General features: G+C 31.5%; 3 protein-coding genes across 7 annotated transcripts in view; all 3 read left to right on the top strand.

Moving 5' to 3' along the window:
* Ken (zinc finger and BTB domain-containing ken and barbie protein) overlaps nt 1–6353 on the top strand; it is a 36989-nt gene extending 30636 nt beyond the window's left edge. Inside the window, exon 6 of one of the 2 annotated variants that reach the window (XM_083031510.1) lies at nt 139–6353. In XM_083031510.1, coding sequence (XP_082887636.1) covers nt 139–612 — 474 coding nt within the window. In that variant the 3' untranslated portion in view covers nt 613–6353. Of the gene's footprint in view, nt 1–135 lie in introns of both variants that reach the window. The other variant, XM_083031509.1, reaches the window with a different exon arrangement.
* A 1686-nt stretch (nt 6354–8039) lies between these two features.
* LOC145932520 (apolipoprotein D-like) lies at nt 8040–10191 on the top strand. Its single transcript, XM_083031511.1, has 4 exons — nt 8040–8222; nt 8687–8817; nt 8952–9195; nt 9458–10191. Exons 1-4 carry the CDS (start codon nt 8055–8057, stop codon nt 9905–9907), a joined length of 993 nt encoding a protein of 330 aa, XP_082887637.1. The 5' UTR covers nt 8040–8054; the 3' UTR covers nt 9908–10191.
* Nucleotides 10192–11407: 1216 nt separating this feature from the next.
* Nucleotides 11408–15437, top strand: LOC145932521 (apolipoprotein D). 4 transcript variants are annotated; one of them, XM_083031514.1, is made up of 5 exons: nt 11408–11562; nt 12642–12760; nt 14387–14517; nt 14683–14862; nt 15164–15437. In XM_083031514.1, exons 2-5 carry the CDS (start codon nt 12650–12652, stop codon nt 15306–15308), a joined length of 567 nt encoding a protein of 188 aa, XP_082887640.1. In that variant the 5' UTR covers nt 11408–11562; nt 12642–12649; the 3' UTR covers nt 15309–15437. The 4 variants fall into 4 exon arrangements, with proteins under 4 accessions (XP_082887640.1, XP_082887639.1, XP_082887638.1 ...); XM_083031513.1 differs by lacking the exon at nt 11408–11562 and adding an exon at nt 12067–12223; XM_083031512.1 differs by lacking the exon at nt 11408–11562 and adding an exon at nt 12110–12307.
* The last annotated feature ends 3459 nt before the right edge of the window (nt 15438–18896 follow it).

The raw sequence follows: 18896 nt of genomic DNA, 5'->3' as shown, positions 1-18896 counted from the left end.
TGACTGACATCACGTGCTCACTGGACGTTTATTTCAGTTCACAAAGACGCGATTCGTTCGTGATTCTTCACGAATATACCTATAAATCTACAAATCCGCTCGAGTCGATATCAACAAGTCTCAATTGATGTGCAGCAGGATAGAACAGCGACATCGCCGTCGCATCGACCACCGAGCGCCGATCTGACGTCGGCGGCGACTCTTGAGCCACCCTGGGGTACCTGGTCTCTGCCACCAGTCCGAGCACCACCGCCGCCGCCGTCGACGGACGATCCGCCCAAGTCTACTCCCGTACGTGAGTATCGGTGTAACTATTGCGGCAAGCAGTTCGGCATGTCGTGGAATCTGAAGACTCATCTGCGAGTGCACACGGGCGAGAAGCCGTTCGCGTGTAGACTCTGCATATCCATGTTCAAGCAGAAAGCGCATTTGCTGAAGCATCTCTGCTCGGTGCACCGTGGTGTGATAGCCGCCCCGGACAATACGTTCTCGTGCTGCTTCTGTTCGTCGTCCAATTTCGTCAACCTGCAGGACCTCATCAGGCATCTCTCCGGGCCGCACAACAATTTACTACTCACCAGAAATGTACACCGCGAATACAATCACGAATAGCGACAAGGTCAAAGGTCATCCGGTGCTGAGGAGTGCTCTTCGAGCGCGCAGTCATAGGTTCTTCGAGCAAATTTTCTGAGACGCTCCTAGGATTTCATTAGGACGTTGTGACGCGACAAGACTCGACTTTTATTTAGATTAGAACATTTTTAAAGTATTAGCTTATACAGGCTGAGATATTTATTATCTCAATCAAAAAAACTTTATTTTTTCTAAGTAATAATTTTAAATAACATAATTTTATTTTTATTTTTATTTTTATTTATTTGTTTTTGGTACAAAAAAATTTTAAAGTTTGAAAATGTACGAGTGCTCTTTCAAAAGACATCTCGAAAAATAATCAGAATATTTTTTTTTTTAACTTTTTTTCTAAACTTTTTGTTGTATCATCAAAAAAACATTTTACATAATAGTTTTAGATAATTTTTTTGTAATATTCAAAAACTTTTTTATCAAGAAGATTTACACATCTAAATAGAATTTATTTCTAAGTTTATAATTTCTTCTGTATGTTTTATTCATCTTTTTTTATTGTGTGTTTTATTTATTATTTATAAGCTATTCTCAAAAGTTAAAAAACGCATAAATTTTTTTCTTTTCAAAATAATACTTGCAAAATTGTCGTTGTCTTAACGAAGAAATGTACACCAGATATTACAAATGTTCTAACACATAAAATTGAATTTTTGGCGTAATGCATCGTATATATATTTATCGTATAGAATATCGTATAGATATTCGTGCATCATATTAATTATTCAAAGAAATAATAATGTATTTCTTTTATCTAAATCTAAATGTATACACAGAGAAAATTTTCTCTTAGAATTTACCCTGAAAATCATGATAATCGTGGGACAATTCAATATGGTATGGAAACGTATGGAAAGAATTTTATGATAATTTCTTTGATTAATATTTATCACAATAAAAATAATAACATCTATTACAATAAAATATAAAATATGTTTGATTAATTTTACTATGCAGTTTAGTAAAATTAATCAAACATGTTTTATATTTTATTGTGAAAAAGATATTATTTTTATTATGATAAATATTAATCAAAGAAATTCTAAGAGAAAATTCTCTCAGTGTAGATTTGTATATATATATATATATATAAATGTTTGGATTCTTTGTCTTATTCAACAGTGATATACGTACGTATTTTATATTAATATTAACCTACATCGGGAGAGATAAATGAAGAGGATTTAGCTAAAAGTATAAGTTATAGTTATTTTGTTATGAAATGTTCTATTATCAAAACTCAGCACAATTGAATCAGAGATTTACAAAGTATATTTGTTATATTACGCAATCAGAATGTTAAAAAATATGTTATATATTATATATTAATATAATATATATTCTGTGATATATATATATATATGTGCATATTATGAATTAATATAATAAAGAACTATGCCCAGTTTCATATGAAAAGTTAGACCCTCGGTGAACAGTAATGAGACATGGCTAGAATTATAGAGCATCAATAGAGAATTTAAAAGTACTATGAGCACAACCTTGTAACAAGTTCCCTGAATGCTATCCAAGTTTGCTATTATGATTATGTACCACTGCTCTTGTCCGAATTTTCTGCGTCGGATTGTACCAAAGACGTTGAAATAATATGTCTAGAAATGAAATAATATGTCTGTATTTGGTATTGGTATGTATTATATTGTATTTGTACTTGGTATTGGTACAGTTCATTAATCCGGCTAAGTCCCTGGACGCGATCTATACCGTCATGTCAGAGAAATTCGGATTTTGTTCTTGTGACGGCGATGTCTCTGGAGTTCTGTTTCATATTTCCTTCTTATGAGTACTCTCCTATCGATATATGTCTCATGATTGTTCACTCGGGGCCCAAACTGGGCATAGTTCTTTCTACTATAATTATATATATATATATATTATAAATAATAAATAATATTATAAATTTTTCTCTCTTATATATATTGTAAAGCTCAGAATTATTAAGTTTTTTTGAGGGATATTAATATTAGATATAAAATTGCGCTGGGTTAAATAAAATAAAATTTAAATATATTTTGGAGAAAAAAAAAACACGTCATCTACTCAAATGATTAACATACGTACATGCTACACAAATATCCGCATACGATGCACCCGGTTTGAATATGTCAAGATGCAAATTGTTAAGACATAAAATACATGATATATTTGGTGTATATCACTTTTTCGAATCAAATAAATTTATATATAATGTCTAATATCTATATCTAATATTTGAAAAAAGAAAAAGATATAGATAAAAAATATCGATTAAAAATTGTACAAAAATTCAAATAGGAAATAAGTTAATAAAAGTTAATAAAACGTTAGGCGCAGAAAGGAGGCGCAAAAATCTTGTCTTAAAATCTTTATTTTATTTGAATATTTTTCGGCCATTTCTTTGAATCATATTCAATAAATCAAATGACAAAAAAAACAAAGCTTCCTCTATGAGGAAGCAAAATTCATACATCCTCATTCCAGCCTTACGTCTTTAAACCTATCAAAAACGAGAAGAAAAATAAGAAGCGAAAAACATATACGTAATTTCTTTTGATTACTTTTTGCATCTTTTGGCTCTTTTATTAGTCCATTTCTTATTTGAACTTTTACAGTTATATATCAATGTCTTTTCGTTTTATTAAAAATTGTACATTTCTTCGAATATGAAGAGCACACAGCACCGGAAAGCGCCTTTATAAAAAAAAGAGTTGATTTTACACAAATGAAAAATCTTGATACTAAGGTCGCTCGGTTGCGATTTTTCAGAAAGTATCTTATCGTTACGCATAAGCAATAAGTTTGATAAGACACCTTTGTTAATGATCGACGTCGTCCGTACATATGCATATATGTATATATATCGAACACGATCGTCGACCATAAAAAGTACAAGGACGACAAATGTGAACGAACACGAGAGTCAATTATTATCACGCGCCAAATCTTGACGAGCTTGTATATAATAAATGCAGCGTCAGTCTCTTTGTCGCGTCTTGTTTGTTGTTATATTTTATTTTAATCGCGGCACGTGGCATCCGGAAATACGTCTCGTTTACCTCAGCCCGCGTGCGACACTAATCCCCCACGATGTAAATAATGTTAAATAGGAAAATGAGCGGAAAAAGAGACGAAACTCTAGAATTTATTTATTACATTTATTGCAAAGGGACCAACCGACTTTCCACCGATTTCTGTCTTAGGTATAGATCTAAGGTGTCCTGCCCGCCAATCGCCTCGAACTAACTGCTCGTATGTATGTTAGTTATACGGTTTCGATCGCGAATACACACGAAAGTATCTTTTGTCGGAATGTTGAAACGATAAAGAGAAATGAGAAATCACGAAACGAAGGGAAGATCACACGACGAGGAAAGGAAATTGTTAGCGAAAACGATTGCGAAAGACGCGTTTACGATGTTTATAAATTATTATCGATGCAATTTATTGTAATATCTAGTAAACGTCGACGTAATGTTAATGCTCTGTCTTCTAAAATCCCGCCTTCCACATCGTCGCCTCTTTCCACATCCTCTTTACATCCCTATTCTTGATATCCCATTCGTTTTCCCTTCGGTATGTAACTCAGCGACTCGAGTGCCTTGTCAAATGGGTCCAAATTGGTCGATTGGGCAGTGATTTCATGTGTTCATAGTATTAAGAGACATAGGCGTTTAAGATATGACGATAACGAGCTCGCTTACGAAATGGAAGAAACGACATAATGAATTTACGTACAAGAGTTTAAGATTTATTCGAATTAATTTAACCTTTTATTAAGGCTAGTTAGATCGTTGTATAAATAGCTTTCTTCTCTCTATAAATTTCATTTTTGTTTGACGCAGGTCGTCATGTTTTTTTTTTTATTTTCTAGATAGGCATTATATTACCTAAGGTGCCTTGAAGAAGGGCCTCGACCTCTCTTTTGCTCCATAAAAGTTTGTAAAACCACCTCGATGATATTTGATGAAATGTGACTTTAAAAGATGAAAAAAAATGAATTGGATTAACGAGAGAGAGACATACTCGAAAACTTATTATTTTCAATATGAATACACATTCCATATACCTATGTATGTATGTATGTATATATAAAATTGATGAAAGTATAAATAGTACTTTAATACAGCAATTGATCGAATCGCAATTATGAAGACTTAGGAACGCAAAATAAGCAAGATATGTATATTATACGAAATTTAAAAATCTAAAAAAGAGGTAGCGAAAAAATGTAACTTCGATACGCCACCAAAGACATTTTCAATGAAAATTGTAAATAAGATCAACTATACAACAGATTTAGTGCAATTTTAGTTTTTAAAACAATATGTAACATTTTGGACAAGCAAGATTTTTGTTATATAAGATTTAAACGGCAATTGTACTTGAAAGATATTACACTCTTATTAATATATACTTAATATATACTGCATAAATATATGTTATAATGACAGTAAATTTATCTCATATCCGAGTTCTCTCTCTGCTAATAAAATAGCCGTGTGTAAATAAAATTTATACAACGACGTAAATTTTTCTTTCTGTTTCAAAGTCTCAATTATATGTCTTAAGACATATTACGAAATTCGTAATACGAATTCGTCTATCTGTCAAATAAAGCGTTGCGCGGGAGAAAATTTCGATCGCGATCGAAATTTGTTTTCGCAAATCGCTCGGGGACAAATCGATCGGTACGTCTTCTTCGTCTTATCATTTTTTTTCTATCACGATAAGAACGTGGTGATGAAGAAGCGTAACGGAGCAGAAAGCGAGGTAGAGGGGTAGTGTGCGCTCTCGCGAAGCCAGGCAGAAAACGGCCAGCACAAAACACAGTGAACGTAATGTGATACTAAATGATAATAAAGCTAAAGTAATTATTGTTTAGCGTGCGACACCGCGGCGTTCTCGTGATCGACGGGCGCGACGGACCCGTCGTTCGGTTATAGATGTGACCAGGAAGTATGTATGTATATCTTTGCAATTTCGCGAAGGCGGGAGGAAACCGATCGAGGAATGATCTTGTTGCGAGTCGCCTATAAATAATTAAAATAAACACGATCGGCTTTGTCTCACCGTTCTCCCTTTACTCTCCCTTCCACCTTTGTCACGCGCTCCCGACTTTCAGTCGTCCCCTCTTCTCGAGCCGTATAAACGCACTAGGATTATGCATTACAGATTATTTTATTGTTAATTAATTATGTTTAGCGCGTCTACAGAAGCACCCGGATGTCTCCCTTGGGACTGTGTCCGTATCGGCGAGGAAAAGAAAGAAAGATAAAGATCTCGAATTTCGGTTTCGAGTAACTAATCGGGAACGAGTGGAGTAAGACAACACTTTCCTGATAGAATTATTCGATGTTAAATCGGTTGAATGATAAATTGAATGTTTTAGAACCGATAAAAGTTCAAGGAATGAATTGGCATTTAATTTTGTAGAAACTGCGAAAAATGTTAATTTGCTACGATTCTTCATCATTGTTTTGCGAAGATAGCGTGTCTTCTTTTCCTCATTTCCGGGCATCCGGGTGAAACTTTGTAGATTTTAAGCATCTTCCAAGCGGGGCGCGAGCTTCGTGTGCTTTCTTAGTGTTCATAGGTTTACGAAAAAATAAATTAATTCAGATGGAAACACTGTGTACACGACAAGATAAAAGAAAGCGACCGTAATCGAACTAATACGTATCGATTTTCCTTCTCTCATCCCATCCTTTATATTCCGGTTTATTTGTATCTATATAAAAATTTATAGAGAAATTGTCTTTTTCAAATTTAGATATTAAACAATCTTAACAATTTTAATAAACTCTGATTAAACATAATATAAACTACTAATTAACATAATATGAACTACTTACTTTACTTTTACTTTTTTGGAAACTTTTAAAATAAAATTAGAAAATTATTTCATATAAAATTAAAAAAAAAGAAAAAGATCGTTTTATATTATACTTAATTAAAATACTTGGCATTAAAGCAATAGATTTTATTGCATGGCTCGGAGATAAAAATGTAGAGAAAGGATCTTTTACATATGTAAGATTTCGTGCTGTAGAGTCACACACCGGTAATTCCTATTTTAATATTAATCGTCGACTCGAGCCATATAATCCGATGATAAAATACGTTAAATCGAAAGTAGCTGTCGCGTTGCTACTTGATTACTTTAAACCGTGTCGTTCATCGATGCCGAAACACTAATTGTCGTTTTCACGAAACGCGCCTAGCGGTTCGCGGTTCGTAAAAGAATCCCACAAAAAAAGGAGAGGCGTAAAGTTGCCGCCTAACGGTCCGGCGAGGGACTTCGGTTTTGTATAAAAAGAAAAGCCGCATACACAGCGCGAAACCCGTTACCATAGTGGGCTACGTTCCAGCAAGATGCCGTATGCCACGTACATCCAATCTCGGCGGTGTCGATTGCATAATTACATCGCGGTGCAGGCAATCTGGCCGCTCTTCGTTTTGATTCCGTTCTCGGTTTTGCACCTGCTCCGAACGTAAATACGCGTTCGCGTGAGATTTCAGCGCTCTCCGCTGGAACCGGCTCTATGAATGAAGGGGGATGAGGAAGAGGAACGAACCATTCTCGAAACTTGTTCATAATCGAACGCACAAGTAGACGCAATTTATACATGTGTCACATAAGTAATCATGTGTAATAATAAATTGATATTTTACGTTTACGTTAACGGAAATATTGATCGTATTTTTCCAACGACATAAGATGTACGTGTAGATTTTTGAATATTTAATGATATATAATATATAATGATCTACGGTATAATAATTGACGCGTGCAAGTTTTATCAATATATTATAAATTGCGTGTTACTTTATCAATCAAATGATAGCAAATTATGTCAATTTGCACGCAACAATAAAATTATAATTAATGCGAGAGAATGTCGAAGATTGTAACACGTATTTGTGACTTAGCGTGTGTAAGAAAAAAAAGGTTGTTAAGAAAAAACCTATAAATATGAACCAACGTTGAAGAAGAGCGATTTACGGGCATCCATTGCTTCTCTCCAACTATCTTTAATTAAGGAGCATGGATTTAAATTAAGATACGGAGAGACAAAATTTTTTTAATCCGTTAACCACGCATTATTTAATCCGGGAAATCATTGGCATTCCACGTAGTTAGAAGACCTCGCTTTAGAAATGTTCCCTGAAGGGGCTGGCGTCTATAGTCTGGAAGTACCGTTCATTCTGAAGTTGCATAATGGATCTTGCATTTCTGGTTCTTGGTCGCGTCGCCGAGCAAGATGGACTTGCCAAGAGATATTCGTAGGCGCATCATCATTGACCAATGACCATCGTCTGCTTGCCCAGGCTCTCGGCCCGCGGAGAGTACCGTAAGAGTACCAACACGTGAGATACACAGAGGGGGTAAGGCTCGGTCAACGCTCTTGCTAATGTATATAAAGGTTGGGATCCCGACGGATACTCGAGGTAGATCGTCATCAGACATGTTCGGAAAGATCATCCTAACGTTCTCGGTCCTGGCCTGGGCCAGCGCCCAGATTCCTAATCTGGGCTTCTGTCCAGAATACATACCCATGGCGAACTTCGATATGCAGAGGGTGAGTAATTTCGTTATTTATTTATTAATTATTTTTTATTACACACTTCCCCCCCCCCCCTCCCCCAATATATTACGCTCTCGATTGTAATTTATTTTATGTAATTTATTTTTTTTTTGTGTTATATTTGCTTGCTTAACAATTGATTGAAAATCTCAAGTATCATTCGGCCTGAAAGAACAATTCTCTTGTCCTTCTTGATGGCTCGTCATCGTGGAGAAGAGTTTTTTTTAGATAGATACACACATCTTTATGTGACTCACATCGTTAATAACGATTTCCGCGTAAAGTGAACTTGATATCAGTCAATCGCTTAAAGCATGAATGCAACAATTGGGTCTGGTATTCAAAATATGCCATAATAATATTAATATTATCGATAATGTTTAAGCAAAAAGATGTAATTGTAAAAATGATTAAGTTCATTAAACTTTTCGAATAACGAATATTCGATATTTTTACAGTTCATTGGCGTTTGGTACGAGGCGGAGAGATATTTTCAATTAACCGAAGTGGTATCTCGATGTGTCATGACGAATTATACCAAAGGTACCGATGGCAGATACCACGTGAGCAATCAAGTCACTAATCGATTGTGAGTATATATGTTGCGCCTCTAATATTCGTTTTAAATTTGTCCGAGAAAGATAAATTTATCCACGAAAGATATTGAGTACACATTCTCTTGACAAATAAATTTTTCATTATTAATATTTCTGGCATATTTAGTACCGGTGTAAAGAGGATACTGGACGGCGAAATTAAGCCCGCAGCTTCCAAGGCCGAGGAGGGTAAACTTCATGTTAAATATACTACAATTCCACTGACACCCGAGACCAAGTACTCGGTACTCGAAACGGATTACGACACGTATGCCGTTTTGTGGAGCTGTCAAGGTATCGGTCCAGTTCATGCACAAAATGCCTGGGTAATGACGAGGGAACGAATACCGCCTGGAGAAGTGCTTCAAAAGGTAAATACAATACATAAAAAATAATGCTCTCTCGAGTGCTCTCTTTAAAAAGCGATATGTGTGTATAAAACATACACACATATATATATACATGCTAGAATTGTTATCTCATTATCTTAAAAAAAAATTATTTCAAGTATATTTTTCCTAAAAAAATAGCGTCTAATTAACTTTTTAGTAATTATTATCGTCACATAAAATTGTTAGTATACGATTTAAATATTTATTTCATAATAATTGACGTGATTCTTATTCTTGTCAGGCTTACGGCGTTCTTGACAAATACAAGATATCGAAGACATTCTTCGTCAAGACCGATCAGGCGGATTGCGCCTATCTGGATTCTCGCCTATCAGAAAAACCTACCACGGAGCAGCCGGCGAAACGGGCGAATACGCAGAATACCGTCGAGTCGAGCGCTAAATCAGCCCTGAATGACGCTAACATCGAAGCGGTGGAAGGAGCGGAAGTTTTGATCGAGAAAGCGTCTCTCGATATCCCGAAGATCATAGCGGAGGAATCCGCAAAGCTCGAGCAGCCCGTGGAGACCGTTCCCGAACGAATCCTGAAGATAGCCGAGACGATAAAAGAGGAGGGCGGCGACGTCAAGGATAAAACGATCATTGTCGAAGTTAAGGAAGAGATCGCCGCGGAAAGCGCGAAGGAGGAGAAGAACGAGTATCCGAATGAGACGGAGAAAAAGACTGCCTAGAAGTATCTAAAGACGTCTGTTAGTTGGCGCTTAGCAAGGGCATATTCAAGGGGGATTTATTCGACGGTCTTAGGCTCGTAGCGGTTTCCTCGTTGAGAACCAGTCTCGCTTAAGTACAGCAAAATCATTAATCATTGTCCCGTAGGCGCGTCGTTGTCGCTTGAGGACATGGGGTTGGCAAGGCGCTTTGTTTTATAGGCTTACGTACAAGTGTAAAAACAAAAAAAGAAAAGAAATAAAACTAAAAAAGAATAAAGATTGTTATAAAAAACGTTTTAATAAAACTTGTTCGTTTTCTTTGTCTTTATCACTTCCATTTAGTTGAGCAGTGTGTAAGTAAAATCGATTATCGAACATATATAGCCGCGTAATATAAATGTAAATTAATGCAAAGGTAATTATATTTAATTAATAAATAACAACTTTGACTTTTAAAACAAAAAAAATAGCTTCATTAAATCTGTAAGATTTCTACGTGCAATAATGCGTTTGTGATAATTTGTGGGTCGTGTGAGTATATTATGCGAGGGAAAATGTGATTTGCGGGCTCTTGGAAAGTCTTTTTAACTCCTGCGTCACGATATGGTACCAGTAAAAGCTAAATGTGTCGTGGCGTTTTCATCGAACATTACATTAAATATAAGCGGGTCACGTAACGGATACATTTTTTTCATATCGTTAATAGTTTGATTTCTTGATGCTTCGATGATAATAACGTATTAATATAAAACTGTCATTCGATATACAAATAAATTGATGATGCCAAATATCAATTATGATATGATATTTAAACAATTAATCAAATATTTTATACATTTAAATATATACAGATAGTAGAGATAAATAACTAGAAGTGTCTGTTATGAATTATAGATAAATGAATAATGAAACACTGAATAATTTTAGATAATATTACATATACTACAACTACTACGTAGCAGTGTATTAAAAAATAAAATAAGCTTTAATAATAAATATATGTATATTTTATATGCATTTATAAAAGTATAAAAAAATATTCAAAATACCTACATTTGAATATTTTTGAATGTAAGGAAATATTTTTTTGGATAATACTTTTTTAAGGTTCAACTTTTTTTCTACATTTTTTGTTTAACGAAAGTATAGAATTATTAGGATACGATAATCTGTGACACATAAATAGTAATTAATTCTCGCAAATCTTTATAAATAGACATTCGAAACCAATTAAAACTTTATCACAAATTCTTTAGTTATTTTATGTTAATACTAACATCCTATTTCTCGCTGCGCAGATATTTCTTTGATCGGCATCGATTTCCGTTAGCGATTAATCCGCGTAAACGCGAGCATTTTCGAAAGCGGTCCATCGCATCCGATCACGAAATATTCCACGTGTCTTTGAAATCGGCGATCATCTATTGGTCAATCAAGTCTATTGGGCAAATTCGAAACGGGTTTCTTGAACCCCGGGCGTACCGTTATTGACCTACTAACTGACAGAACTCTGCCAAACGCATCCAGTCAACCTTCACGAGTCTTTGCAAGCACGAAGTGAAGAACAAGAAGCGCAGTCACCTGCGAACAGTTCGTCGTGCGAGGTGTATCGACATCAATTCTGCATATTGACATTCAACGCGTATCTCTTTTCTGGTTACAATCAAGGTCATCGGGTGAGTATCTCATTTAGATGGTAAAGTAATCGTCGATACTCTCTCTCCCCCTCCTCTTTCCGTTCTCAGTTTCCAATTCCCCTGCTTCGTTTTGTTTACTAATCGACCTTCCCGTAAATACGTTCGTTCGCAGAATTATACTTGCACGAATAAATAGAATAGATAAAGGAATAAGAAATCGGATTAAACTTAAATCATTTATGTTTAATAAAATTTCTGTATAGCCATTGACTTGCATTTAATATTATTGCATAGAAAGAGCTAAGAAAGATCTGCGGATCATTAGACTTTCAACTCATTAAATATCATGAAGAAAAGAGAAACAATAGGTACTCGAAATGATATATTACCTTGATGTTATGTATCAGTGTATGTATCAGTAATTGTATATAAGTCAAGTCAATATACGTGATTATATACAATATATGTAAATGATAAAAACTTGAAAAACATTCATAAACGTCACGAAGTATGTCATCATTAGTTTAATAACGTACGTCCGCATTAACATTATATAAAGGAGTGCGTGCTGCCTTCTCTTCAGTTTTCTGTTAAAACAGAGTTACGTAAACTGACAGTGTACTTTAAAAACGTGTGAAAAAAGCAATATTCTCGAAAAATTTATCAAAATCGATGTAAAGCGATTTAGAAGCAGAAAAACGTAATGTTATCTGTGTTTTAACAACGATTATCTGGCCGGAAATGTAAAAAATGTTCTGCGATTATGTTGGCAATTTTTTTCTCGGTGTATATTATATTATATATATACATGTAGTATTTTAACGAGAGATAAAAATATTTTTCTTGAAATTAGATTCATAATACTTTGTCTCTCTCGAAAGAATACAGATAGAATATAATATTTCTGCGATGTAAACGGTTCAAGATTCTAATCTCTTTGAATGTTATTAAGCCGAAACACTTAAAAAAGATTAACTTGATCGCTTCTTTTAATTTGAATTAATTGTATATTAATTTGCATTTTGAAATCGATTGTCTGTAAAATGCAAAAATAATTGTACGTTCTACGCATTTATATTTTTAATGAAAACTTGACTGATAATTGTATGTTTTTTTAGAGAAAAAAATGTTACGAATATGTGTAATCGTTATTATCGCAAATGCAGCGATGGCTCAGGTACCATTTTTGGGAACATGTCCAAACTTGGAGGCAGCGCAACATTTTGAACTTGATAAAGTGAGTAAATGTGTGTAATATAATGATGCATATAGTGTATGATATACCGACAGTTAGTAATTTTTTTAATCGACGATACTGGGTTTTTATAGATATATTAAGCTATCTAAGCCAAATTATCAGAACCTAATATAAATTATATATGGAATTAATTTGCAAATTTTTTGCATTTTTTTGCTATCAAACAAAATTTTCTTGCTCAAACCATTAAAAAGTTACAAATGGCTAGATAACTTAAGATTAAGCCATAATACTCTTATAAAAATAGCATATACATAAATCAGAGAAAAAAAATAATACTATTCAAATTTTTTGCTACATTTTTCCTTCAAAAATATTTTTTTTGCTCCAGTTTTTAAAAAGATATCAATGACAAACTGCGACGCTCAAGAGTAAAGCGCATTAAAGATTATTAATTACTCGCATTATTATAGCATCAAAATGTTCCCTGAATTATTTGCTCTCAAGATATCCAGATCGCGAATTTTTTGTTCGCATATAAGTTTAAAAAATTTATTTTTTATCAAGTCATTGTGCATTATAGCATATACATAAGTCGAAGTAAAAAATTAATAGTGCTAAAATTATTTGCTATTTTTTTGCTACTTTTTACTTCGAAAAGTATTTTTTTGTTTTATCTTTCAAAAAGATACCGTAATAAATTGCGGCGCTCAAGAGTAAAACGCATTAAAGAAATTAGTTGTTTGCATTATTATAGCATCAAAAAAATAATAATTCAAGAAACATTCTGATGCTATAATAATGCGAGCAACTAATTTCTTTAATGCGCTTTAATCTTAAGCTCCGCATTTTGTTATTTTGGTATCTTTTTGAAAGATGAAGCAAAAAAATATTTTTTAAAGTAAAAAATAACAAAAAAATAGCAAAAAAATAGCAAAACATAGCAAATAATTTTAATACTATTAATTTTTTGCTCTAACTTATGTATATATTATATTTCACAATAACTTGGTAAAAAATAAATTTTTTAAACTTATTTCGCGAGCAAAAAATTCGAAATCTTGATATCTTGAGCAAATAATTCAGGGAACATTCTGATGCTATAATAATGCGAGCAACTAATTTCTTTAATGCGCTTTACTCTTGAGCGCCGCAGTTTATTATTGGTATCTTAAAAACTGGAGCAAATATATTTCAAATATAGATCAAAAATATTTTTGAAGGAAAAATGTAGCAAAACAATAGCAAAAAATTTTAGTATTATTTTTTTTCTCTAATTTATGTATATGCTATTTTTTTACAAGAGCATTATGGCTTAATCTTAAGCTATCTAGCCATTCGTAACTTTTTAATGGTTTGAGAAAAAAATTTTTTTTGACAGCAAAAAAAGCAAAAAATTAGCAAATTAACTCGATATATAATTTATTAGATAATTTGGCTTAGATAGCTTAATATATCTGGTTATTATGCATAAGTGATTATAAAGTTTTTTATGATATAGAGTAGATAAAGTCATAGTTATTATTTTTTCTGACAATGAAAATTCTTCCGACTTTCAAATACGCTTTAAGCATTAAAGAATATTCATTTATGCATGCTCTAATAATTCTAATTTGTATTCAAGTTAAAATAGAAAAATGTATCATAAATATCTCCCTTTTTCAGTATTTGGGCAAATGGTACGAAGTCGAGAGATACTTTGCGTGGTTCGAGTTTAGTGGAAAATGTGTGACAGCTAATTACAGTCTGAACGAGAATGACACGGTGAAGATCGTGAATAAGCAAATTTCATCATTGTGAGTATGACACATAACGTATACATTTGCAGAATAATTTTAGTCATTAATAGTGAAAGAGGAAGAACAAAAGAAAGAGAGAGAGATAGCATTGCAAAATAGAATGATGAACGAATGATCACTAGCAATTATCCACTTGGAATAAAGTTCTGCCCCCTTGCTTAGAACTGGAGTCGCAACGAGTATCGAGGGCATTGGAAGGTTAATTGGCAGATCCGATGATTCTAAATTGACCGTCACTTTTCCATCCTTGCCACTACCGTTCGATGCGCCTTATTGGGTTCTAGATACAGACTATGAGACATACAGTGTAGTATGGAGCTGTACAAATCTCGGAGTGTTCAAGTAAGTTTATTTGCGAAAGGAGAGTGAACGAAAGGATTTATCAAAGAGAAATTGTAAGCTAGAATTTTTTCGAAGTTTGATTGGTGGAGTTGAGTATGCGATAAGCCCTTTTCTTTTACTTTTTATTATCGAATATCAACTTTATTTATTATTTTCGTGTATCTAAACGAGAGTAAAACTTCAATTTTTAAGTGAACTGCTTATATGTATTTTAAATACCATATATAGAAATATTCTAAAGATATTAGATTAGATTAAAGTTTTGCTGAATTCTTAAAATTATAATATATTTTTATTGCAGCGTACGAAACGTTTGGATTTTAACGCGAGAACCGAAACCACCAGTCGCAGTTTTAGAGAAAGCTTATCAAGTTATCGATAAGAACAACATTAGCAGAGCATACTTTATTCGTACGGATCAGAAAAATTGTCCGGTTTCGAATTAAGGATGATCTATTGTGACAACACACACTTTGAATTACTGATTGGAATATCTATAACCAGCAGCGACACGAATGCAAACTTTGATCATAATTATATATAGGCATTTTATTATCAGTATTTGCAAATGCTCTTGAATTAATATAACTGATACAGACATCTGCACTTAAAGTCAGAATACTGCGTAGAATAGTGCTTCAAATTGTTTTTCTTTTCATGTCTGTGATTTTTAAAGCAATATATGTGAAAAATTAAAAACATTGTATTTTTTACAATAGAATTTAAGGAATTTTACTATAAATTAATCGGGCAAATGTAGATATAGCATTATTATATTTTTATAAATACAAAATGGATATGGTTATGTATAATTGTATTGACAACACTTTGAACGCGAGATACGAATTTTAACTTGTCATTTGTTAATATATTTGTTATAATATTTGTTATAATATTTGTGTGTTAATATATTTATTATAATTTAACATTTGTTATATTTATTATATTTATTATAATTTAACATTTGTTTGTGTGATATTTAATTGTTAAATAAAAAAATTAAAAATAAAACAAAAAAATATATATATATATAATAAAATATATATGTAAAATACTTGCTTTATATATCTTTATATGTATATATATCGCTTTATATATCTATCTCTAAAAATAGATAAATTCTATTGTAAAGTAAAGATTAATAAATAATTTTTGTAAATTATATTTTTATATACACTTTTATGTAAACTTATATTTTTTATTAAAGATAATAGCTATACTGAAGCATATAAATAATCCCACGAACAAAATGTTAAAATACAAACGCACATGTACAATATATGTACACTATAGAACAACACAAACACGCGCTACGCGCGTGTACCATTCTTTAATTTTATTTTAAAAAGAATGATATTAAAAGAAAAATAATATAAAGTTTGTATAAACTCGATTAATATTTTTTCACAGAAATCAGCTGATTAAAGTGTTAATTTGCTAATTCAATTTTAAAATAATATGTTATAAAAATGAAAATAATATGTTTTAAATAATATGTTATATTCCTTAAACTCGATTAATATTTTTGACAGTTATCTCAGCTGATTTCTGTCAAAAAATATTAATCAAGTTTACAGTACTATAACATTTTATTTAAAACATATTATTGCTTTATAATTTTTAGTACATATTATTATTTTAAAATTTAATTACTAAATTGACGTTTTAATCAGCTGATTTCTGTAAAAAAATATTAATAAAGTGTTAATTTGCTAATTAAATTTTAAAATAATAATATGTTATAAAAATTAAAATAGTAATATATGTTGTAAATAACATATTATAATGCCTTATCTGCGATTAATATTTTTTGAGAGAAATCAGCTGATAACTCTCAAAAATATTAATCGAGTTTAAGGAATTATTAACATATTATTTAAAACATATTACTATTTCAATTCTTATAACATATTCTTATTTAAAAAATTAATTAGCAAATTAACTCTTTAATCAGCTGATTTCTAAAATATTAATCAAATTTAAACTTTATATTAAAATATTATTCTTTTTATACAAAATCGAGGAATGGTGCGCGAGTAGTGCGCGCTTGTGTTGTTCTAGTTATGTAAAAAAAAGAATAAAATTTCCCACAAAACATCAATGAATACGGCGTTGTAGGTCTACTGCATTATAGTAAATTTCTTTGCTTCTATTTGTTTTTCTTTTTGAAATATATTATTTCGGAATGTACTTACATATATGTATATCAAGAAGAATATCTACAGGAGTTTTGTCACCAAGAGACAAAATGTTTGTGTTTCGTAATTTATATATAGTTGCTTAAATACTTTTTTGTACGCATAATTTAAAAAATTAATGCGCAAGTAGTTTTATTAATGCGAAATAGTTCAGTTTTGTATGCAAGTTAAATTTTCAATTAAGAATATCATGTTTCAATTTTATTTTTTATTTATCTTGTTTCTAAAATCAACTTTTTGTTAACTAACTGTGTGCGATCAAGCTATCAATAATAATTCCATATTGACATAGAAATTGATCGAATAACACTAGTCCGAGATTGAGCAATTATTTTTATAAATTTAATATTATAAAGAAGAGCAACACTCTGGACGATTTAGTAAAAGATTTGGATTATATCAACCATAAAGAAATACTGATATATATTCGAGATAAGATCGATAACAAAATAAAAAAAGTAAAAATAGTATTTAATTGTGTTATTCAAAACAAAGATGCATACATCATTTTATCATTAACGATAAAAAGATAATAACAAAATTTCGAATAATCTACTCAATAAAATGCAGCTGTTGTTAATAATAATAACTTCATGTGCAAATTATACATAATTAGTATATTATAATTAATATATAGGATATATTTATAGTTCTTCATTAGAAAAAGAAGAATCTCTGATCTGCGAATGATAGATATATAAAAAATATATCAGAAAATTACGATCACGAATTTATTTCTTAGGCCAGTTCTTTTTCGAAAACGAAATTTTCTCATTGGACTATCGCTTACGTTCCGACATCCGCTGCGACATACGACGTATTGTAGAACGGGCCTTAGAAAAATTATCGCAAATGTTGCAAATTATTACGAACTAAAACATTTGACGATTTCGTCTTTCTCGATAGGTAAAATGTGGATCTTCCGATAACTAACTATAAGATAAATATTTTCTAGATTGCTAATAAATTCTAAAATTATACAAAAACTTCACATTTAATTCAAGCAAACTTCGATTTCAATAAATTATGTTATAATTATGTTTAATTTATTATTAATTACCTAAAAATTACTTTAAAAAACTAATTATTAAATAAAAATATTGCTCTCTCTTAAATTTGATTGAGGTTTGAACCTTTCTTAGAGAGTATTCTTAAAGATTTGATCTTGTACATAACTCTTTTATATACAAAACCATTTTGTTTTATTTTCAAATTTTCAGTATATATTTAAATATTGTATTATGTTTATGCGAATTTTTCGGGGCCAAACAGAAATTATTTTGTTTCTAGAGTGGGCCATTTCATAATAGCACAATATTTGTATATATTTTAATATATAACGCAGAAATAATCGCCAGAAAGTTTTAATCGTGTTCATAAATATGTAAATGTACATGAACAGAAAAAAACTAAAATATTTAACACTTTTATTTGCTTGTCATATATTCTTTCGTTTTTTTTCATTTTTTAAGAAATTTATTGTTTATGTATTTTATTGTTTTAATGAAAAAGTTAGCATATATTTTCTGAAATCTGTTTTTATATAAAGTTAACCTATTATTTCTTAACTCCTTTTTCGGAATTGCGCTTTAATTAATTTCTGGCGATTAATCTACATATACAGGTAATGTTATATGTTACATGCAATACACTCACCGATACGGTGCGGAGCTCTATAGTACAAAGCGTTGATCTATAACATATAAAAAACGCAAATTAGATGTATATACAAAATAAAAATTTAAACAATAAATTTATATAAATTATATATTATATAAATTTCTTTTAATTATAATCTGCTTACCGCATGAGTACTCTGCGTTGATACCACTGCTT

This window comes from Prenolepis imparis, unplaced genomic scaffold, assembly GCF_030444845.1.
Source record: "Prenolepis imparis isolate NDT839.2.m4 unplaced genomic scaffold, iyPreImpa1.0 SCAF_2, whole genome shotgun sequence".
In the NCBI taxonomy this organism is placed as follows: Eukaryota; Metazoa; Arthropoda; class Insecta; order Hymenoptera; family Formicidae; genus Prenolepis; species Prenolepis imparis.
Note: the sequence above shows the minus strand (reverse complement) of the source record. Positions and strands in the feature narration are given on the sequence as shown.